The sequence below is a fragment of the Ricinus communis genome, chromosome 6 (genome assembly GCF_019578655.1).
Source record: "Ricinus communis isolate WT05 ecotype wild-type chromosome 6, ASM1957865v1, whole genome shotgun sequence".
Taxonomy (NCBI): Eukaryota; Viridiplantae; Streptophyta; class Magnoliopsida; order Malpighiales; family Euphorbiaceae; genus Ricinus; species Ricinus communis.
Genome location: NC_063261.1, coordinates 21,839,417 through 21,863,770, shown reverse-complemented (window position 1 = coordinate 21,863,770; position 24,354 = coordinate 21,839,417). Strand labels below are relative to the sequence as shown.

The window sequence follows — 24,354 nt, the reverse complement described above, 5'->3', positions numbered from 1 at the left end:
TAAAATTACTATGCAATTAAAATTTAATTAAGATAATATATAACCGAAAAAATATAAAATTTAATTATTTATTTACATATCATTGATTATCGATGCAAGATAAATTGAATTTGTGCTCATCCACACTTCAAATCGGATAAAAATTAATACGTGACGTACTGAGAATATATAATTATTATTTTAAAAGTTGGATGAAATGGATTTTTAGTGCCTAAGTGAAATGGCCTAAAAATAAATAACGAAAATCATATTGGATACTCAATAGCAAAATCGACTATAATAAACTTCAACTTGCAAACTCTATTTGGGTTTTTGTATTCGGGAAGCCTATTAGTTTGTGGTAGTTCTTTTTTTCAATTATTGTAAGTTGTTTTTCATTTTATGTTAATAAAAATATTATTTTTATTAGAAAAATTCATCTTGCAAACTTTATTTTAGCTTTTATTTACTTATATATTGTCTACTTTACTTTAATTATCTATTTAATATTATATTAACTAATTTATTAATTAATAAATCATCTTTTCAATTTGATAATATATTAATTATCTATTTAATATTCTAATCTTTTGATTTTACAATTAGAGTTTAATTTATATTAATATCAATTACAGTTTTAGTATTGACTTTATATATTAACTAAAAACTAATTAATAAATATTTTTAAGGTTATTTTTATATTATAAACTATAAGGGATCGGTCCAAATTATGTATAGATATTTAAGGGTATTTTAAAACTTTAATGATATATTTCTATATATAAAATGGTGCAAATATGTACTTTTGCCTCACTTAAGCTTAATTGTCTATTTTCAGGAATATTAGCAAAAAGAGAAAAATATAGAGCTAAAAGAAGCTTAATGAGACATATTCGGATCAAGGCCCAAGATTAAGACGTATGGACTTCTAATTATAAGGCCCAAGGGATATTTTAATCATTTTGTATAATTATTAGGATTTATATTAAGAGTTATTTATGAGATAGTATTTGGTGGAGATTAAGATACTTAAAGTTTTATCTATTAGATAGACTTATATTTGTATACTCATTTCTAGAGATATTTATTTAGAGGAGGACTCTGCTCTATATAAATCTCTACAAAACCCTAAAAAGGAAGGGAGGAAGAGGAAGGAAGAAAGAATGAGTGAAGTTTTCTCCTACCTGCTCTCTACACATGCCCACTATTATTCTCTCCATAATTTTCTACATTTCTCCATAAACATTTAGTTTTAGTTTTCATTACTCTTTTTAGGATCTAGGAAGCTTTTCAAGAAGTGGAAACTGAGGACCAATCTTCTTCCTACTTGAAGAAATTCTTAATCTAGAGGGAGCTTTTACTTTTTTTATGTCTTTTTATTTAATACCATGATCATTGGGTTAAATATGTTAGGCTAGTTTCATAAGTGTTTAGTTTAGTCTTTTTACTTTTGTATGAACCTTGTTATTTATTTATTTAATGAATGATTTCTTTACCTTCATATCTTTATTAATTTCAGTTATTATTGTTAGTTAACCATCATATTAATTTAGCAATAGTAATTGTTATGAAAATCTTTAAATTTAAAAATATTAGAAACATCATCTTTACTTTAATCTATGTTGGTATAAGAAACCAAAGTTGCATCATTAGCTTGAGTAATTTAGGGAAAAGGCATATCATCATCTCATTCATTAGATCTAGGCTTAAAGTAAAATAAGGAGATTATTAAGTAAATAGCTAGATTAAATACTATTTTTAACATATAGTTTTAGATCATAAGCATTTGCATTTGCATTGCACTGCATATTTATTTATTGTTTAGTTACTTTACTTTATGAATATCATTCTATCAAAATATTGATTTAGAATGTTTAGATTTACTTTTATTGTTTTGTGTTGATAATTAGTCTTTAAAATAAGTGTCTCATAGTTCATTGAGAGATCAAGCTCGTGGTGAACTTACCCTTACTATAGGAACGGTTCGTGCACTTGCGAGTACTAAAAAAGACATATCACTACTTTACTTTAATTATCTATTTAATATTATATCAACTAATTTATTAATTAATAAATCATCTTTTCAATTTGATAATATATTAATTATCTATTTAATATTATATTAACTAATAATCTAATCATTTGATTTTACAATTAGAGTTTAATTTCTACTAATATCAATTACAGTCTTAATATTGATTTTAATATAATTAATAAATATTTTTAAATCTATTTTTATATTATAATATCAATAAAGTTTCAAAATATTTAGATTTTTAATTAATAAAAATAGTTTAAACTATTTATTTTAAAATATTATAAGTAATTATAATTCTGTGTTATTATTTATGGTAAAAGAAAACATTAATAATAACAGTGCAATTAGTATGTTATAAATACAACTACAGATGTGATGGATGAATGATTATTTCGTTCTCATAAATAGACAAGAGTTTTGAATTTTAGTGAATATTTTTTTTAGAATTAATGGAGTAATTACGTGTAAAAGCAGGAAAGAAATTGAACACGTGCATTTTTGGGCATATCCTAGTACTATAGTACAATCATTTCATGCCCCCAACAACTTGGCAAGTTTCAAGGATAAATGCAAGAAAATTCAGTACATACAATAAAAGAAAAAAGAAAAAAGAAAAACCTATTAATTGAAAATTCTGTGACAGACTAATAAAATGAGTACAATAAAAGAACAAAAACTGACCATCAATTCCCTGACAGGAGGGGAGAGATTAATCTCCCATGCCTTATCTCATCCATGACCTAAGTTCTACATCACCATTTCTTTTTGTACTTTTGTTTTTTAAGCTTCTGATTGGATCACCATTAATTATTGTATATCATATATATCAATTTCATAATTGATGTATCATTAAGTGTGCATTATGATTTTAGATTAAGGATTTCAAGTATGACCTGACATATGATATTTTTATATATATATAAATATTTTAAATAAAAAAAATTATTTGATATTTTTTAAAAAATAAAAATTAAAAATATTAATATTTAGATAATAACTTTTATATATATATATATATATATATATATATATATTTATATATTTAATGATGCAGTTAGAAAATTTTCTAATGTTTAATGATAATCGTTTAATAAATATGACTATATTTTTTATAAATATATTAAACCATTTTATTGTTTTATTTTTTGTTCATAAAGAAAATATGAACAAAAAAGAAGGTTCAATGCCACGTCATCCGCCTAGATAACTTATTCAATAATTGAGCTATCGATTACCATTAATTAAAGGAGAAGAAAGTTCAGTTCTTTTTTTTTTTTTTTTTTTTTTTTGTGAATGAAAAATCAGCTCTTTTTGATTGATCGTTTTCTTGATTGTATACAAATCTCTGGATGGAAACTAATTTTGTGCCGAACACATTTTAGATATTGCAATTTCAGTTGTTGTTGAAATTATTATTTTTTTAATTTCTGACTTTAATCAAATATTTTTATAATTTTATGTAATTCTGAATTAAAATATTTTAAGAAATTAAAAAATTGATAAAGTAAAAAAGGATAATTAAAATATAGAAATTAGGAACTAAAACTGATTGGCCAGTTTTCCTATTCGTTTGGATTTTCTGTTTAAAGAAAAATTCTCAACCTTTTTTCTATATAAACTTTTTCTCTTTATATCTGATCTTTTTTTTATGTTAATATTCTTTGATAAATCAGAAATAATAGGGTTTTTAATAGCAAAAAAGATGCAATTAAAAATTTAGTGTACCTATATAAATTATTATTGTTTTCAAGTATTTTAATTTTTTTTTTTAAATATTAGTTGTTTATTTAAATGAGCATTTAACAAAAGGAAGTGAACATATAGTATACGTTCATCAGACCATGTAAATAATGAGCATTCATAATTATTGAATACAGATTTTCATATGGCAAAACCCATGCCTGGGTACTTCTACTTTTCTACTTTATTTTACTTAGTTGGTGATAATAGATTGCATTTTAATAAATTTTTCTACTTTTATTTTTGACATTTTTAAATCATTCCATCAATAGTGTGCTTATGGACGCGGTTAAAACATGCCAACAAAATATTTAATTTTGGTTCACTAGGTCCCTAGCAATTTATTTTATTTTGAGATACTTTTATTTTTATTTTTATTTTTATTTTTATTTTTTAAGTCCTTACATAAATGTCTGTTATTTTATTTTGAGAGATTCCTGAAATAAAAAATTAATGCAAATGAGGAAAAAATGAAAGTAATATAAAAATATTGAAGTTGAGAAACTTAAGAGCAAAATTTAGCAACTTAATAGAAAATTAATTTTTTTTCCTAAAACTAATTTGTTTCTAGGTGCAATATCATCTTAGTATGATATATGCAATTCAAAAGATCACATGCTAAATTGATATACAACGACTTATTTCAAAAGATTATCACCATATTCTTTTTGGATAATGTACATTAGTTTAATAAATTATTGAACTTGATATTTTTTAAAAAGAATTAGCTTGCAAAATAAAAATAAAGTAATACTATTGATTAGATATTATTGGATTTGGAATTTTACAAGTTTTTAGGATGCATTGAGAAAAAGAGAATTTTTTTAAAAAAATCTAAATTTAACTAATCATCTTGGATTGCAATTTTATGAAAATTATTTTCACAATAAAAAAAATGAGACAGAATAAGTGCATTAATAAAAAATCTATATACTCCCATGGAGCCATGTCTTAAGCTGAATAAAGATGAAGGAGAGCCATTGAACAACTTGCTAGTAGTTTAATCTACTTAATCATTACAAGACTAGAAATTGTATATTTTGTAGGTGTGATTTCTCAGTTTATGCAAAATCCAAGAACTCACCATTTAGATGCTGCAAGAAGAATTTTGCAATATATAAAGGGTTCATTTGCCTAAAAGAGGAATTGATTTTGTCTTAAAAAAGATTTATTGATGCGGATTGGACTGGTGATGTTGTTAATCACCGTTCAACCTCAGGGTACTGTTTCAGTCTTGGTTCAACTGTTGTTTCATGGTGTAGTAAGAAACAATTTACTGTTACATTATCAAGCACTGAAGCTGAATACATGGCTGCAACAATAGCTGCACAAGAATGCATTTGTTCAAAGTGTTTAATGAAAAATATTTTTCCTAAAATTGATTATGTTGTGCAAATTTATTGTGACAATGGGAGTGCTATCAAACTTGCTTCAAATCCTATTTTTCAAAGCATATTAAAAAATGTTGAATCAATAAATTGAGCTACAAGGAATTCCTACTCGCAATCAAATAGCTGATATATTTAGCAAGGCTTTTAGCAAGAGCAAAGTTGGAGAAGTTCAGAGGGAGTTGTTGCCATTTTTTTGGCTTTGACTGAATAAGTTTTGCTGTCAAATAAGTAGTTACTCTTTCTTATGCTAGTAGTAGATTATTTTTAGGAGAATTTGTTATTTCTATTCCTTTAAATTTCAACACTTTATGTAATCTTTTCATGCTTCAGTGAAATATTCAGTTTATTCTCTAAATATCATCACCTCCTTTTCTCATCTATGCTCTTTTGTGTCAGAATGATCATATAATTATACAATTCCATATCTTTTTAGATTATATTTTTATCCAATCTATTTTCACAAAAATAAAAAATAAAAAAATTGTCACAGTTAATGACAGCCCAAATTAATAGAAGTCACAAATTTTCTTGGGAATGTTAGAACATTAATAATATGAAAACTGAAAACATAATGCACCTGCACGACTTTACTGCTGCTTGGTTCGCTATTCTTCAGTACAATCGAATCATTGTTGTGTGCTGGGTGTTGAGGTTGAGATTTTCTTTTGTCATAGCATTCATGCAAGCCCTAATTATCAATACAGTAAATTTTCTCATTAATTTTATTCTGCTACGAGTTATAAAAGAATTTAGTGTAAACTTATAAATAAAAATAAATTTTTTTATTATAATAAATTATATTTTATTTAAAGGAATTTTCAAAGTGAAATTTATTTTTATTTATAATTTACTCAAATAAAAATCGGAATCTTTTTTTAATTATTATATAGAAATCATATCTTACATTACATTGTTATGTCAATTTCTTATTCAACATATATAATAAAAATAATTAAGTCAGATATTTATATTCACTACACTTTAATTAAGTTATAATTTTTTTATAGTAATAAGATCAGTATGTTCTTGAAATGTATAATATGTAAAATATGTAAATATCCTTAGTTTTTCCTTATTCACCAACATCTCGAGAAAAGAAGTTGATTCATTGTGGGTTTTCTCTTGCATTTTATTTCATGTTTGTACTGCTATTTTTTAAAATAATTATATATATCCGTATATAAGCCAATAAATAGACCCTTAATTATCTTAGTGAAATAAGCAAAGTTATAAGATTGTGAAGATCCTTGAGCCAATTAACTTGAATTAAACCAGCTTTACCTCTATGTTGCTTGCTTAGCCCAAGCTCAAGGGACTAAAGCTGATTTGCTTTAGGGAGACCATTTTGTAATCTCTTGGACCCCCCAAACTTCAGCCTCTTTAAAATGGACTAAGGCCTAGTTTGGTAGACCATTGGACATTTTCATAATCGGAGAAAGACGAAAAGAAAATAAGAACCGATTGAAGAAAAGATTTTGAGAAAAATCTTAAAATCAATAAAAAAAAAAAACATTATTTTTACTGTGTAATTCTTTTTTTAAAAAAAATACTTTGTGATTGTTTTTCAGTTGTATTATAAAAAATAATTAAAAAAAAAACTAAAAAACAACCAATACCATATTTTAAAAAAAATTAAAAACTGTATTTTTGATAAAAAAATAAAAAATATAAGTATTTTTATTATTTTTTCAATAATTTTTATTCGATTCATTTATATTTTATTAAAACAAAATTAATAAAACCAGCTATTATAATGAAATATAAATATTAATTAGATAAAAGAATTAATCATATCTAAATCAATTAAAATAAAATATTAAAACTAAATAGATATTCACTATTTGCGAATATAAAATCCAAATTCTATTTGAATCCATGATGAATATTAAAAATTCATTCGAGACGATCTCATATTCTATTATGATAATTTTTCAAATTCATTTTATTAGGGCCGGATACCAAAAAATACATGTGCCATTGCCATTACTACCTAAAAACCATTGCCCAAAGTCTCTCAAAAGGTATGGTAGCCGCTTATCAACTTTTGGCATAAAAGTCATTTAAAATGAAGCCCAATTAGTCAATAATGCGCATGCAATCTGCATTCTTTTTGGGTGCGGTGTGATTTAGAGCTTTGAAAAGAAGCCTAAAAAGGATACTCTCTTGCAAAAGAAATCTAAACCAAAAGGGGCTTAAAATGAGATGAATTGCTAAGGCAAAAGCAAAACTCATAATCCCAAAAAGCATTGCAATGAAGTTCTTTCAAACACTGCCTTTCTTAAAGTAAATCATTTTTGGCCGGTTCTAACTTTTTTGTTTTGGTGAAAATGAAAATAACCAATCAAACGGTCATTAATTATCAAACTAGAACTACTAATAATTGATGATGGAGTAATCCAAAGACTAGACGGTGTCTCGTTCTTGAAATGTCTTTCATTTTTAACTTACGGCTTTATGATTTTGTCATTTATAAATCACTCACTCAGCCATATTTCATCAAATGGTATATTTCTTTTATTTGAGCCACTTAGTTGTTTTTTTTCTTTCTTTTCCTACTAATTCAAATTGCAATAGAAACACCAATTAAATGACAACTAAACAACTCTGGGTACAAATGCTAAACTAGCTTGATGTTGGGGTCCAATCCATATTTAAAAACCTCCAACTCCATAGATTCTACCACCAAAGAAGTTTGGATATTTTTCCAATAGGATAAGAAATAAGGGCAAGCAACAAAGATAGTTTAATGGTGGGTGGGTGAATGAATGAATGAACGTATAAATACAATAAGCAAAGAGAAAACAAACATTTTGCAAGTCTTATTACAACTTGCATACTTCTTTTAAGGATAGGGAGGAATTGAAATTGACAGCATTTTTGGCATGCTATAAAAACAATAGAATTTTAAGAATATAAAAAGGGTTTATTTTTCTGAAAAGAAAAAAAAAAAAAAAGAAGAAATGTAATAGAAAGAAAGAGACATGAATTGAATTTAAAATAAATAAATAAATAGTGGGAAGATAAGTCAGGCATATCCTGTCACCCACCTAAATGGAAGAGAAACGCGTTAAGCGTGGACTAGACGCCCCTTTGGAATCTTTCTTCTTCCGGTTGCCTTTTACTCTTTAGTCCTTTTCTTTTGATTCCCAATTCCATTTCCCACTCTCTCTCCCTCTCTTTTCTTTTTATTTCTTTTTTCTTTTTCTCTTACTTCAGTTTTACACTTCCTTATGAAATAATTTTATTTCGCAAAGAATATTAATTTAAAATATTTTTAATCATATAATTTTTCAAAGAGTAGAAAAATAGTTGAAATTAGCAATAGCAATTGGCTTTTAATTTGTCAAAATAAATGGCTCTATTATTTTATTTAATGCTGGAAAAAGCACTATACCATAAAAAAATATAATTAAAAACATATAATCAATTTGCATTTCAAACTTACATTGACCATATAAAAAGAAAAAAAGATATTTTGGCTTTCCACTTTTTTCGAAAAGTCATTTAACTATAGAAATTGAGTCCCTTAATTATATTATCAAATTCTTAATTTTATAACTACAAATAAGTATTATATTCCTATCAAAAAGTATTATATTAACAATTAATTAATATCCACTAGTTATAGAATTAAATTTACTATATTTTTAAATAGATTGTTCAATTAAATTAGAACTTATTTTTTTAATTTTTTTGGTTTAAATTGAGCATAGAATAGTAGTATTAAAATATTAATAAACTTAAATTCTAACCGACACATATAAACTACTAAATAATATTATATTTTGAATAACATACAAGAAAATCCTATTCAAAAGAAAAATAACTATTTTTATAGTTACTAAATAATTATCAAAAAATCTCTAGAAGAATTTAAATACAGAAAGGCTTCTCATTTTTTTTCTCATATTATAAAAGAATAAAAAAAAATTTCTTTAAATAATTTATCTGATAAAATAAAATTTGAATAGCGAAAAAAATAAATAAATTTTTATTCGTAACTTATTTGATGATTCGATTTACATAAATAATTAGTCATAAAACTTGACTTAGTTTTAAATTTATGGAACTTTAAAATGGAATTAATTTCCCTCAAACTAGTTAGTTTCTAAAACAGGTGAATATATTAATTTAAAGAAGCTCAAATTTCAAATAATCAAACCATGATACAATAAACATACCAATTTTAAAAGAAAGTGAAATGCACGATGATCCCCACGCGCGTGTTGTTAAAAGTGAAGTGCATATTCACACGTTGACAGAAAACCCGTTGAAACGGTTAACCATTAGCTTTAGCTTAGCAGAATGAGAAGAAGAAAGGCAGCGTGAGTTGGACCCACTTTCTCACAACACCAATTTCATTTGCATTTGCATTTACATTTGCATTTGCATTTCAGTTTTATTTGAATTTCATTTAATTTTAGTGCTAAAACAAAACAAATAAATACTACTGCATGATGGAGAAGAGGAGGAAGTGCCTTTTAATTAATTAAATAAAGGCCTTAGCTTTGAAGATTTGACTTTGACCAAAAACAGAGAAAAGAGAAACAGAGTAAGCAAAATAAAAAGAAAGAGAGAAGAAGAAAAGTCTTACTTTCCTCTCTCCTTCCTCTTGAAGAAAACATTTTCAAGATATATATAAGCAACCCATTACTTCTCTCTTCTCTACTTGCGAAGCTCACACCTTCAATTTTTGTTTGAGCCATTTTACACACAAAGTTTAGACCTTCACAAACTTCATTAAGTCCTCGTTTCTCTTTTTATTACACAAAATACTACTCAAATAGGTATGTAAAAGTTTATTTTTATTGAAGAAAATGATATAAAGATTCAATCTTTTTATGTATTCTAATGATGGATTGGTGTTGTTTTCTTTGGTTTGATGGTGTATTTAGGAGTTTTCTTTTGTGGGCTCTGTTTTTGTTTTTTTTTTTTTGGTTAAAAGTTTGAATTTTTGTTTCTGGTTATCTTAAGTTGGCTTGTTTTTGAGTTTATGCTGGGAGGTTATGTCATAATGATTTTTTTGTTGGGTTTTTTTGGTAAGAGAATTTAGGAAAGAATAGCTGGACTAAATAGAATTGGAAGAGTTCAAGTTTAATTTGACTTCTTTAATTAGTCTCTTTATGATCTAAATTTTATACCATTTTGTAGGACTAGCTATTTTTGAGGTCGGGAATTTTTCTAGTTTTCGTTTCTTGTTATTATTGATAAATTATTTGAGTACAAATCATAATTACAATTTCTTTTCTTAGACTATCTTCTTTTTTTTTCCTCTAAACAATAGGGAAATGTTTTGAATTTATGCTGCATATTATTTATTTGAGCTGTCAGAAATTGTATTTATTTTAGTCTTCAATAGGGTGGCTTGCTAATGTTCTCTTCTTGTAATTATACAGGATTGGTCTATGTGCAGTGGTTCCAAGAGTAAACTTCTCCCTTCAAATCTTACCATGGAAGGTAAATCTCAGGGCCAGAAGGACAGTATCTTGTGTAAAGGCTCTGCTTTACTTGAATTATCTGCATCTGATGACTTTGTTGGCTTCAAAACTGAGGTTGAAGTGAAGGGTTTAGATGTTGATGAGGCAAGCTGTTGGTATGGTAGAAGAATTGGCTCTAAAAAGATGGGCTTTGAAGAGAGAACACCACTTATGATTGCAGCCATGTTTGGGAGCTGTAATGTTTTGAAGTATATAATTGAAACTGGCAAAGTTGATGTTAATAGGGTTTGTGGCTCTGATAAGGTTACTGCTCTTCACTGTGCTGTTGCTGGTGGTTCCAATTCTTTGGTTGAAATTGTCAAGCTCTTGCTTGATGCATCTGCTGATTATGACCATGTTGATGCTAATGGAAACAAACCCGGTGATCTCTTTGCCCCTTATATGAAGACATCCTGCAGTTCAAGAAAGAAGTTGGTAGAATCATTGCTAAAAGGTGAAAGCTTGAGTGAAGATGAAGAAGAAAAGCTGATCTTGATGTCTCAGCCGGCTAAAGATGGAGCTGAGAAGAAAGAATATCCAATTGATGTGTCACTGCCTGATATTAACAATGGGATTTATGGTACAGATGAGTTTAGAATGTACTGTTTTAAGGTTAAGCCTTGCTCAAGGGCATACTCTCATGATTGGACCGAGTGTCCATTTGTCCATCCAGGAGAGAATGCAAGGAGAAGAGACCCAAAGAAGTTCCCTTACAGCTGTGTCCCTTGCCCCGAGTTCCGCAAAGGAACTTGCCAGAAGGGTGATGCTTGTGAGTATGCACATGGTGTTTTTGAGTCATGGTTGCATCCTGCTCAATACCGAACCCGGCTTTGCAAGGATGAGACTGGTTGTGCAAGGAAAGTCTGTTTCTTTGCTCATAAGCCCGAGGAGCTGCGTCCTGTGTATGCCTCCACAGGTTCAGCAATGCCTTCACCTAAGTCTTTGTCAGTTAGTTCAGTAGACATGGCAACATTGAGTCCTTTGGCTCTTGGATCATCATCTTTGGCACTGCCTTCTGTCTCAACGCCACCCATGTCTCCCTTGGCAACAGCCTCTTCATCACCCAAGAGTGGAGGCTTATGGCAGAACAAAATCAACCTTACTCCACCTGCTTTGCAACTCCCAGGGAGTAGGTTAAAGACAGCTTTATGTGCTAGAGATTTGGAGTTAGAAAGGGAATTGCTTGCACTAGACAATCATTCTAACCAACTTCAACAACAGCAATTTATGGATGAGATGTCTGGTCTCTCATCTCCATCTTGTTGGAGTAAGGACTTCAACAGGGTCGGAGATTTAAAGCCTACTAACCTTGATGATGTTTTTGGATCTCTTGATCCTTCTCTATTAGCTCCATTACAGGGTTTGTCATTTAAATCTTCAACACCAACCCAATTGCAGTCGCCAACTGGACTTGAGATTCGCCAAAATATGAACCAATTTCGTTCAAGCTACCCAACAAATCTCTCATCTTCTCCAGTAAGGAAACCTGCTGCATATGGTTTTGATTCATCAGCTGCAGTGGCTGCAGCTATGATGAATTCAAGGTCTTCTGCTTTTGCTAAACGGAGCCATAGTTTCATTGACCGTGGCGCAGCAACCAATCGGCTTGGCATCACTGCAGCTGCAAATTCAGTATCCATGATGTCTGCCAATCTTTCGGATTGGAGCTCGCCTGATGGTAAACTGGATTGGGGAGTTCAAGGAGATGAGCTGAACAAGCTCAAGAAGTCTGCCTCATTTGGTTTTCGCAGCAGCAACAATCCCACAATGAGAACAAACTTTGCTCTTCCCAATGTTGATGAGCCTGATGTGTCTTGGGTTAATACCTTAGTTAAAGATGTTCCCCCTGTTGGAAGTTCATTATTTGGTGCAGAGAGACAGTACAGCATTGGTAAAGGAGTACGTGAATCACTTCCGCCATGGATGGAGCAAATGTATATAGAACAGGAGCAGATGGTGGCATGAGCAGATGGTGGCATAAGCAGACATCTCATTGCTCCAAGGTTGTCCTGACAAAATCGATACTCTTCGATTTCTTATTATTATCTGATAATTGTATTTAAGTTTAGGAAAAGATTAAAAGTTCATAGTGAAGTTCAAATGAATCAAGAACAAAAAGAAAACACTTTGGGCAGAAAGTCTCTGCTCAAAATGATTAGTAGGTCTAAGTGAGGAATTAGGACAAGACATTAAGAGAACAAGAACAAGAAAAGGAGAAAATTTTTTAATTATTTATATTCTTATATCTTTTATCTCCTTAACTAGGGAGATTGTACTCTGTATTTTTTATGCAATATGGAGAGACTATTATCAGTTTTTTTTTTTTTTCTAATTAAAATTCTGCAATTTCAGCAAGACATCGTCTCCTTTGTATTAACAGCTCATTGTAGCATTCATGATAACAAAATGGTCTTTGTTTTAATTGATAAAATATGGAGAGATATATTGATGCTTCCTTGCTCTTTTTTGATGATAATGTGTTTCTTTCTAATGTTTTAGTAATTTCAGTTTGCAAATATATCTGTTCTTGGTTCCATTGCACTCTATCTGCTTCATTTTGCCTCTCCTTTTCTCTTTTTTGTTGATCAAGATTTTGCAATTCCTTGTTTGAGGTCAAAATTTCTTAATCATAGAATAGAAGATGTCTAGAATTAAATCCTTAATCTCTTACATCATAAGACAAAACACCAAATTATCATTAGTCCTATGGTCATGCTATGTAGTTCAATAATATCATAGGATAAGAATTTGCATATTCTTTCAACTTATTCTGAAACTTGGAATCACTAATTCAAATAATAAAAATTCAAGCTCAGATGAGAAGGGCTCAACCATTATCTATTTTAAAAAGCTTATTTAATATGATAAGAGTAATAATCTAAGCTTGCAAATATGTAAGAGAAAAAGAAAGAGTCTTTCAACAACCTATTTGAAATTTTCAATCTTATAGAATGGAAATGGATAATTGACAAATAAAATTAAATAATTAAAAAAAAAGTGTGAATGGATAAGAAGGCTGTTATGAAACCAAGTATAAAAATAGGGTTTGGTCCTACTGCACTGTCTTTCTTGGTCTCTCAGCAATGGACAATATAATATTATATATATGAATAAATCCAAGAAAAAGAAAAATCTTAGGAGGAGGAATGAGCTGTGGTAGTGCCATTCAAGAGCCGCCCATGAGTTTAATTGTCAACCAAACATTATTTATTTATGTGTCCCATTAAAGAACTTTCTTCCTTGCTTCTTTACAATAATTTCTACTTCCATTGTTATCCAAAGCATTATTACATGCGCTCCCATTGATGAACTTTCTTCTTTGCTTAATTATAATTATTGCTGGAATTCATGACATCAAATAAATATTTCTGTTGTTAAAATAAATTCGAAAAATATTCTCTCACTTAAATTATTGTAAAATAAATAAATAAGCAAAATAAATAAATAAATATCTCCCACTAGAGACCTACTTTGGATTAGGCATTCATTTTCCACATATATTTTTAATACTTTTCTGTGTGAACCCATTTGTTTTTGTGGACCTATTTTAAAGCTAAGAAACTTTTCATATTTTATATGGGTGTTCTCTTCTTCTTCTTTTTTTTTTTTTTTCTTTTTTAAATGAGTGTCCATCTAGAATATGTTGCTGCCACATACAACCTGATTTGGCTGTTTCATCTTGAGTTTCTAAGGACCTGTTTCAATCTTTCTTCTTTTTTAATTTCTGTTTTCTAAACCTTAAAAAAACTAGCAATTTCATTTGTTTATAATTCTCTAAATTATAAAAATTTATTTTCTACTTTATAAAAATAAATGTTTTGTTTCAAAAAATAATTAATCAAAGTATGATTAGTTAGGCTTATTCTCTAATATAACTTTTTTTATAATTAAATTTCTAAAAGTGTAATTTTGAAATGTCTCAATTGGTTATAAGAGATATTTTAAATTTCTTTTCAAAAATAACGTGGGAACCTTGTATTTTAAATAATGTAAAGACAATACAGTAGAAATAAAAGGACCATTGGTCACAGATACAATATTATTTAACATAACGGCAGGATGCCCTAGCTAATGAATGAACAGCAACCTTTGCTGAACGACGAGCATGTCGATATTTGGTATGCCTGCAAAAGAGATCGGATGTCCTTTTATCAGTTCATGTAAACCAGAAACATCATGTCCCTCATCATGAAACATCTGAACCAGTTGCAGCGAATCAGTCTCTACTTCGATTTGGTCGTAACCAAACTGTTTAACTTCACACCAATGCTTCTTTCATACAGGTAATGCACAGAAGAAACCTGTGGTGGGAACTTTTGAATGATACAATGCAGGGTAGTCCCAGCGTTATCTCTTAGAATCGCACCCATACCTGAGAAATCTTTACCAACGAAGGTAGCACCATCCACATTTAACTTAAACCCAATTTACAGGAGGTGGGCGCCATGATGTATGTGCAATACAATCCATTCGAGACAGGTTCTCTTTAGGCTCCCATGCCAGCTGATAATCTTCGAAGATTGATAGTGCAGAAGAGACAACCTTGCTTGGCTCGAATAACAGCCCCTTTCCAGACAACCCGGTTGCGCATGTACCGCATGTACCATAAAGTCATAAAATTATCAATGTGTCAAGAAAGGGGAAATGCAAAACAAGTTAAACGGGCCAATGGACATGTTAAGAAAATATGTTGAGTTGATACATAGATTGCAGGGAAACGGAAATGAAAAACGCGACACGACACGTGATTATGAGATTTTTTTTAAAATTAAAAAATAAAACGATAGGAAAATGTTTATATATATATATATATATATATATATATATATATATATATATATATATATATATATATATAGAAATATGACTATTTTAGATTTTTTATTATATTATTATCTTTGTTATTATAAAAAATATAAATTAAATACAATTAATATAATTAGTTATGATAGCAATTATATAATTATTATAGACCAACAGAAAAATAATTTATATATATATAAATTCTTAAATATAAAACAACTAAAAAGTAAGAATATTAATATAATATAAAAAGTTAAGAATTATCTAATAAAATAAATTAAAAAAAAACTAATTAACTGGAATGATTTTTTTCAAAATTTATAAAAATAAATAAAAATATAATAAAATAATAAGAAGTTTTTTTTTTTGAAATTTTTACGGTGTCCGAAGAATTTTTAAAGTGTTTCGGTGTCCGAACATGACCAAAATGTAATCCATTTTAGAGTTTTAGAGTTTCCGTATAAGTTAGGTTGATCCAGTGCTACTCCTGCAAAGAGGCAAGCAGCACTAAAGATGACTCCAACTTGCTCCAATTTTTCTCTAACTGGGAGATAGATAACCATGAGCCACCCACCAGATGAAAATTTTGACCTTATGGGGGGACATGAAGCTTCCAAATTTTTGACCACCACATTGATGGAGCAGAACTGCTGAACAGAGAAGGAGATGAACTCCCAAAGGCTACATGGTACCCTGATTTAACCGTAAAAATTCCCCTCTTAGGTGTGTTTCCGGATCAGAACATCTTGAGAAGCTCGAAGACTAGAAGGAACTTGTAGAATTCTGGATATATCTACTAGCAAGAACAGTTGTTTTAAGTAAGTTGAGATTCCAACCTTTTCTGTCAGGCAACAAGAGGTCGGATACCATTAAACTTGCAAATCCAGGAGGCATTGGTGTTAATAACGAGAGTTAGAATAATTGAGAAGCCAAGAATCACGCCATACATGAACTTTGGTACCATCCCCAATTCGCCAAATATATCCTTGACGCAAATTCTGATAAGCAGTCCATATGCTTCGCCATACGAAACGGGGATTATCCCCCGAAGTTGATTCAGAAAGATTTTGAGTTGGATTTTTCGTGTCTACTGTTTATTAATAAATCTAATTATGTTGTGCAGTTACTGTCATTGGGCTCGTACGGGTACATGGGCCAAAGGATCAAGTCCACTCACTATTCCATTAGTCACTACCATTTAAATGGGCTTAGAATGCTCATTAGCACTCCATAAAACCGGTGCGTTTTGGCCACCATTGGAGCTCTGCTTCATTTCTCTTTTTTAAGCTCCATTTACTTCATCTCCAGAGAAGAATTCGAAATCCCTTTGATTGAATTCCTAACGGTTGCTAAAATCATGCTCTCAGGTCCTTATTTTTCTATTTTTCTATGCCTAGCTACAGTGCACATTAACTGTTTGATGAATATCCTCTGACAGTAATTTTTTTTAATTATATCTTCACTACTGAATGAATTTTATGATATTTGAATTCAGAGGTTTACGATCATGAAAGTTAAAACGAAAAAAAAAAGAAAAGAAAAGAAAAACTCAATCTTTATATATCAAATGATTGCTTCGAGCTAGAAACAATGCCATTTAATGAAGTGTTGTTTATTTGGAACATGGTGTTTTATAACTCGGAGGGAGTGTTGAAAGTAAAAATGAACTCCTGAACTGCTATATATATATATATATATCCTTGGCGCCTTCTTTTATTACTTTTGTGATTAAGAAAAATGTTAGTGGGACTTGAGTTTCATATTGATCTTTGTTCCTTAAAGGGTTTACTACTGGAGCTCACTTGCAACCCAAATTTGTCAACTTGCACACAAGGCATGTTCCTGGTACGTTTTGCCTCAAATGTACTATTGCTGACAATGAGCATATGTGATTCTATTAATATCATTGAATTCCTTGTGTGATGTAAATAACTTTGAGATAAATAATTCTTAAATGTTGATACGGGATCACTTTGATTCTCAAGATTCAATAATGTTTGCAATTTGCAGGTTTAAATGTGGGGAAAGTGTCTTTGTCAAGAGTTAGGCCTCACTCAAACAACAGAATTGCTTGCACGTTTGCCCAATTGGAAGAAGTCACCTATTCTCATGAGGAACATGAAAAGAATTGTCCTTTGGTTAAGATGTGTGGGATTACAACAGCCAGAGATGCTACAATGGCAGCAGAAGCTAGAGCTAATTTTATTGGAATGATCCTTTGGCCCAATTCAAAACGTTCCATTTCACTTTCAGTAGCAAAGGAAATATCAAAAGTTGCAAGAGCAAATGGAGCAAAGCCAGTTGGGGTATTTGTGGATGATGATGCAGAGACAATTCTGAGAGCTGCAGATGCATGCGACCTTGAATTTGTGCAGGTATGTGTTCCTGAATTTGGCAGAGTTGTGCATAGAATATGAACTGTTAATCCTATTATTCTATACATAATGCAGCTTCATGGAAATGGTTCACGGGCAGCTTTTCAAGATTTAGTGCGACAAAAGCAGATAGTGTATGTTCTTCATGCTAATGCGGATGGAGACCTTCTAAATAAAATCTCGGATGAAGATTGCTCCGTGGTTGATTGGATTCTTGTGGATAGTGCAACGGGTGGCAGGTAAGAAAATACCTTTCCTTTTCTTTTTCCTCCTTTAAATCATGCACATTAGTGAAGCTTCATTCAGCATTTCTGTGCACTCATAACATGGACCATCACCTCAAAGTCTCAAATATAATATATTTTGCAGACTATAATGGAGAATAATGGAATGTCTTCCTAATTTATTCTTAGAATTGCATTATCATTCTACAACTTCCATATCAACCTTCTCTTAGAGTGTACTTTAGTTGGAAAAGACCATTAAATCCAAGATTTTTATAATTAGATTATCTTTATTTTAAGTAGGTGACACTAGATTAGTTAATAATGAACCAAAACTCAAGTATCATCTTCTTTCAGTACTAAATGCTTGAAACATCTGTTGCTTGTCCATTTTAAATTTCAAATTCGCACCATCACTTTGTGATTGAAATTTGACTCAAGCTTGTGATTGCGACCCTTGGTTCTTGAAATTTTTTTGATATGGTCTGCTTGCAGTGGCAAAGGATTTAACTGGGCGCAATTTAAATTGCCACCAATTAGAAGCAAGCATGGGTGGCTCTTGGCAGGAGGGATCAATCCTGGAAATGTTTGTGAAGCTGTGTCTACACTAAAGCCTCATGGTGTTGATGTTAGTAGTGGTATTTGTGGCTCAGATGGCATCAAGAAGGATCAATCTCGAATATCTTCTTTCATGAGTGCAGTTCGTTCCGCAAGTTACTAGGAAGTGGATTGTTACAGATTGTCTGGCTAGAAACCAAAGAAAACTTATTAAACTTGTTATCGTTCAATTATAATTTACTAATGTCTCTTTTATGGTGAAAAGTATGGATGTAGATGTAGCATGGGCTTGTCTCATGCTAAAATTCTTAGTTCTTGGGGCCAATAATCCCTCGAAATGATAATCTCTACTTCATTCTTTCACTTGGAACGAGTCCATGAGCATGACATTTATATGTAAACCAAGGTATAAATCAAATGAGTTAATATTTTCTGGAGAGAATTGGATGACTTTTTCACTTTGACAGCTAGGTAATGTATATGTTTTCAGTCCTGAGTTGATGACTAGTGGACAGTGGAAAGCGACATGATCTTCCTGCTGTGCCATGCATTTTCTTTTCCTCCAATCTTTGTCTGTCTATTTATGGTACTTTCTTTTTCTCTGACAAATCCATATTATTTGAGAGAGAAGAACCTGCCAAGCCAGGCCCTCAAAAAAGAAAAACAAAATATTTGGAGATTTTCTATCACTATTATTATCATATGGTGAGCCTTTTTGCGCGCATATTACAACATATCTGGCTAACATTATCTATCTGCAATTCCTCTTATCAAATAAGAAGTGAAAGCAAAATACATGGCAGGCTACAATGGCTATCCCCAGTGGCTGTAAGGCAATATGGAGTTCTTGTCACTTGTCAGAAGTTAAATCTCTGGTTACAAAGAATTCTTTTGGTTTGGTAGGCTTTACTTGTAAAAACTTATTGCAGCATGCTTCACTCTGTTTTCTCACCTCCAATTCCAGACAGCTTAGGATCTTTTTGATAGTATACGACATCTCCAGTATCACTTACATAATGATCCTCTTTCATGCTTCTTACAAGACTTCCTAGCAGGTGCAATGGAAGAGGTCCAGATTTCTTTGGTTCCCGGTAGTATTTCCCCATTACAGGCTTAGCTGCTTCAGTCTGTTGAATGTTAACAGTATAGAGTCATTAGAACCAAAAGATATTGAATTGCAGAATCAACTTGTAGCAACAATTCAGGAAAAGACAATACTCACTGCTTCGACTAAGTGGTAGTGTGGGATTTGAGGGAAGAGATGATGAATAACGTGGGTTCCTATGTCATGGTGGATGTTATTGATCCATCCGTAGTCGCGATCAAGGGTTGTAAGCCCTCCTCTTAGATAACTCCATGCCTATTTTTATAGCCAAGAGCGCAAAAGAATCAGCCTAGGTACTTTTAAAACCTCTAGATTCATCTGTTAAGAGTGGAGATTTATGTTTATACCTTTCCGCGATACCAGGGAAGTTTATCCTCGTGACCATGGTGGTGCAAGTAGGTCACAAAGTCCAACCACATGACAAAGATCTGCAGTTTTACATGCAAATTCATGAGTAAATACAAGCATTGTAATCAATGAGCTTTGTTCAATGATATTGAAGTCATATTTAGGGTTGTGAAGTTGTCAGTTCGAGTCTAAGTTGGAAGCTCAATTGAGCAAAAAGGAACGTAAATATTAAAGAACAATTGACTTGCAGAATTTGATTCCAAGCCTTGATAGATAAAGTATCAGAGAACTTAAACCTACCCAGTAGGGAATGCCATAGAGTTTAAGCATTTGGACAGGACCCATTGAAAAGTTTAAGTAAACAAGCAACGCTGCCATTGCAGTCCAACAGGCAGTTGAGGTAATTATATCCTTTCTTTCCTTTGGGACAAACAAACCACTGTCTGGATGAAAATGAGAGCCCTTCTTTCCAGGACTTCTACTCCACTGCAATGAATTGAAAGCAACGTCATTATCAGTCTTTCAAAGACCTGTGTCAAGTGAATTTAGTAAATTAAGACAGGCTTACCAGATAGAAAGGATAAGCAAGCATGGGGAAAGGCAAACTGAACCTCAATGTCTTTGTGACATTATCCAAGCTTTTGAAGATTTTCTCAGACAACTGTAATATGAAAATAAAATGGTTTATTCCAACGAATTCCTAGTTTAAAAAGAGACATGCAAATAGGATTTGCTTAAAACAAAGAGGTCGATATTGACAGAAACTCACTGGATGCCAAGATTCATCATTCTCAACATGTCCATGGTTTTGATGATGGGTTCTGTGACTGATTCTCCTGACATAACAATAAAAATTTCTGTTAAATCAAGGTATGTCGAATAACTACTTCCCATAAGATGACATAACATAGAACAGAAAAAGAAAGGAAAAGGATTTAGCAGATATTGCAGGGACTAACCATCCATGATAAGGAACAAGGATTGAAGAATGAAGCAGATGACCAACCACACTATTCAGCTTTGGATTATTGGAGAAACTTCCATGACCACTGCAGGATTATAGTCATACACAATTCACATCAGAAACAAGCAAATGGGCACTGAAATGAAAAAAAAAAAAAAAATTCTTGATACTACTAATTAGAGAACACAATAGGACCTACAAAGACAATAGACACCAAATTCTATATGGAGAAAACAAACACATGAATTAAAAAAGTAAGGAAAGAAAGGACTTTACCAATCGTGGCCAAGAACAAAGAGAGCCCAGAACATAGTCCCCTGACAAAACCAGTAAAGAGGCCAAGCAACCCAATTGTTAAAGTAAGCAGCAACAGCAGCTAATCCAAAAACCACAACAACATCTCTCAAAACGTAGCTCATAGATCTCCATGGATTCTTAACCCAACAATGTTTTGGTATAGCTGCTCTTATATCAGCTAATGTAAAAGGTGGTGGGGCACCAGCGTCAAAGAATTCACCTTTACCTTCATCTACATTAACAATACCATTAAATTCCTCTCTTTCTCTATCGTCTTCTCCACTAACAGTACTCACATTAACTGGAACAGCAACATTTAGTGCCCAGTTGCTTTGTTTAGAATTAGACCAACTTGAGACCTTAAAAGAAGAACAAAGATTGTAACTTTTTGAATCTGGTAATTCTCTAAGCTTAAGAAGATTGGTGGTTTTCGATGTAAAACCAATTCTGGGTCGTGAGTAGATTCTTGGGAGAGGCCTTAAACCACATTCTGATAATACCCAACCAGCAGCCATTGAAAACCCAGAAGCTAAAAATGCAAGAATTCAGCAATTCTGTTATTTTGAGCTACAGAGATATAAATTGAAGCTTATCTCAGAACTGTATAAGAGGAAGAGGAGATAACACAGAGATTTCTCTCCTCAACTTCCAACAATTGAAAGTTGTGCTTATTGCTGCCTGTCCTATCTTTTTACCAAGTAGAGAGGTACATGTATTATATTTATATATAAATAATTGGTTTGAGGAGTCATGTACATGCACAAGTTTGGGTTCAGTGTGGCTTTCCTCTCATTGTGTGTGATTGGTTTGATGGCTTTTGCTGTGGAATTGTGGGGTGTGAAAAGTTTTCAAGTTGACCCTATGGATTTCCTTTTCCTTGGCCTAGGTTTTCTTTTCCTTCCCCTCTTCCTTTTGAATAAAGGGTCCACACGCTTAGATGGAGAAAAGATGCTGACTTGGCAAGATCTGAGACATTGATCATTTTCTTCTTTATCAAAGTTCATTTTTCCTAGGATTAGAAACAAGTTTATGGAAATAAATATTATAATCACAGTGGTAACTGATGAAATTTATTTCCATAAACTTGTTTATGGAAATAAATATTATTAATTAGATTATTGTTATCAGTTATTAAATTTTAAACACAATTAAATAAATGTTAAAAAGAAGGCACCTGAAAAAGGTGAATTCAACAAATTTCACTGTTTCTTCAAGAAGATATTGCCATGTGATCCACACTATATGTCTGTTTTCTGGTAGATTTTAGCTAAAAAAAACAAATGGAATCTCTGTTAAGAGGGCCACCATTAATTAGGATCTTATCAACAATACCTTTTTTACTTGGTTAAGTTCACTGTACATTGCGGATAACTATTGCTTACTATAAACTGCAGTTACTAGTTTTTCTCTGTTGTTTTCTACGGTGTCATAATCGTATTAGAATTTGTATTATAATTCACAAACCATTCTTATTTTATAAGATTTGATAAACTTAATAAATTATAAATTATACAGTAAGTCATATAATATAAAATAGCTCTTTCTTTCAATATTTATTATAAATATATTAAATTAAAATTCTTTTTATTATTTTCTCGATATATTTTTAAATTTTTAATTGATGTATTCTTCAGTGTTCACTTTTCATTTTCTTATTGATTCAAAATTTGAATTTCTCTTGATAACTTGAAAGAAGAAAAAAGATTGTTATATCTGGCATCAGAGCCATCATTAATAGTTGGCCAGAGCCATATTCATATTCTGCCAACTTATTTAGTATAATATTTTAATTTTTAGTAAAATTCAATAAAATATAAATTTATTTTTAATATAATTTAATAGATATTTAAATCTATTTTATAATATTTTAATATATTATTAGTATGTCTGCGTATTATATAAAAATATTCAAATATAATTACAGAATAAATCTAAATATATATTATATCAAATTAAAAATTAAAAATAACATAAATATTTAAAAAATAAAATCCAAATATTTACAAGAATAAATAAAAAATTAAATATTAAATTCAGAGCATAAACCGTTTGAATTGGAGAATGAGAGAAAGAAGTGGAGGATTGATGACGTCAAGTTACTTACCATGGAAACACCTATATTGACTTTTCTTTTTTCAATTATTTGAACAAGATTTCCCTTTTATTCTCCATTGGAAGACACAATATAAATAATCATATAAATTATATAAGAATAACTTCAACTCGGAATTTTCTTAATCTTTTATTAGTAAGATTCAAATATTTAAATACAGTTATTTTTTAATACTAAATTGTTGAAATCCATTCATTGGACGTTTAAGATTACAAATTAAACTAAAGACTTTTCAAAGTTTAGACCGGCATATGATTCACGCCAATCCATGGCAATTCTTCTGGTCTGTGTATGTAGCTAAAGAAAATTGACCCACAGCTGTAGCTGCAAAGAGTACAGTTCCTTCTCCGACCAATTTATCTCAAACAAATTCAATTTCTAGGCTGAACAGGTCAACTAAATCTATCTGAAATAGGAATGGATACCCATTTTAGCACTGAGGTAAGCACATGAATCTGTGCATAATAATCAATTGTTGAACAGCAATTTGGCATGCATGTGAATCATAATATGGAAATAACAGCACCCATAAAATTGCTTGAAAACGTGTCCTCTTTAAGTACAAATCAAGCAAGCATAAGAAAATGAAATCCCAATTCTTACACTTGCCATCAAACTTACATTCAAAAACAGAAAAAGAAATTTGAGCATATTTAATTGAATAAAATCATTAATCCAGTTTCAACATATCCTATATGCCTCAAAAGGAAGAAAAAAGTTAAAAATAAAAATAACCCATAGTTGGTTCAGGACCGTGAAGGGTACCGACCACTATAAGATTTTTTACTTTTTTTTTTTTTCACTTGAGCCTACAGCCTAGTGAGTGTTCATTTGTGCCACATAAAGTGGCTGCAAGCCTGTAGCAGCACTACCACTCTAACACCACTAAAACGTACTATACAATTAGATAATCTCAAGCTTTTGGACGGTCTGCTCGAATAT

The 24,354-nt window shown here is 30.7% G+C and overlaps 3 protein-coding genes across 6 annotated transcripts; 2 read left to right on the top strand and 1 right to left on the bottom strand.

The window, feature by feature from the left end:
* The first annotated feature begins 9,638 nt into the window (after window positions 1-9,638).
* LOC8265356 (zinc finger CCCH domain-containing protein 29) lies at window positions 9,639-12,980 on the top strand. Its single transcript, XM_048376050.1, has 2 exons — window positions 9,639-9,935; window positions 10,545-12,980. Exon 2 carries the CDS (start codon window positions 10,554-10,556, stop codon window positions 12,588-12,590), a length of 2,037 nt encoding a protein of 678 aa, XP_048232007.1. The 5' UTR covers window positions 9,639-9,935; window positions 10,545-10,553; the 3' UTR covers window positions 12,591-12,980.
* A 2,886-nt stretch (window positions 12,981-15,866) lies between these two features.
* LOC8265359 (N-(5'-phosphoribosyl)anthranilate isomerase 1, chloroplastic) lies at window positions 15,867-18,948 on the top strand. 4 transcript variants are annotated; one of them, XM_025158984.2, is made up of 6 exons: window positions 15,867-16,246; window positions 16,552-16,667; window positions 17,211-17,273; window positions 17,439-17,803; window positions 17,879-18,042; window positions 18,523-18,948. In XM_025158984.2, exons 2-6 carry the CDS (start codon window positions 16,631-16,633, stop codon window positions 18,746-18,748), a joined length of 855 nt encoding a protein of 284 aa, XP_025014752.1. In that variant the 5' UTR covers window positions 15,867-16,246; window positions 16,552-16,630; the 3' UTR covers window positions 18,749-18,948. The 4 variants fall into 4 exon arrangements, with proteins under 4 accessions (XP_025014752.1, XP_015580334.1, XP_048232008.1 ...); XM_015724848.3 differs by having other exon boundaries at window positions 15,867-16,385; XM_048376051.1 differs by having other exon boundaries at window positions 15,867-16,667.
* Window positions 18,949-19,289: 341 nt separating this feature from the next.
* Window positions 19,290-22,158, bottom strand: LOC8265360 (omega-3 fatty acid desaturase, chloroplastic). The gene is given in 8 exon segments (NM_001323714.1): window positions 19,290-19,712; window positions 19,808-19,945; window positions 20,038-20,118; window positions 20,339-20,524; window positions 20,607-20,699; window positions 20,808-20,874; window positions 20,998-21,087; window positions 21,279-22,158. Coding segments are annotated over 8 exon segments (1,383 nt in total). The 5' UTR covers window positions 21,815-22,158; the 3' UTR covers window positions 19,290-19,520.
* Window positions 22,159-24,354: the final 2,196 nt, after the last annotated feature.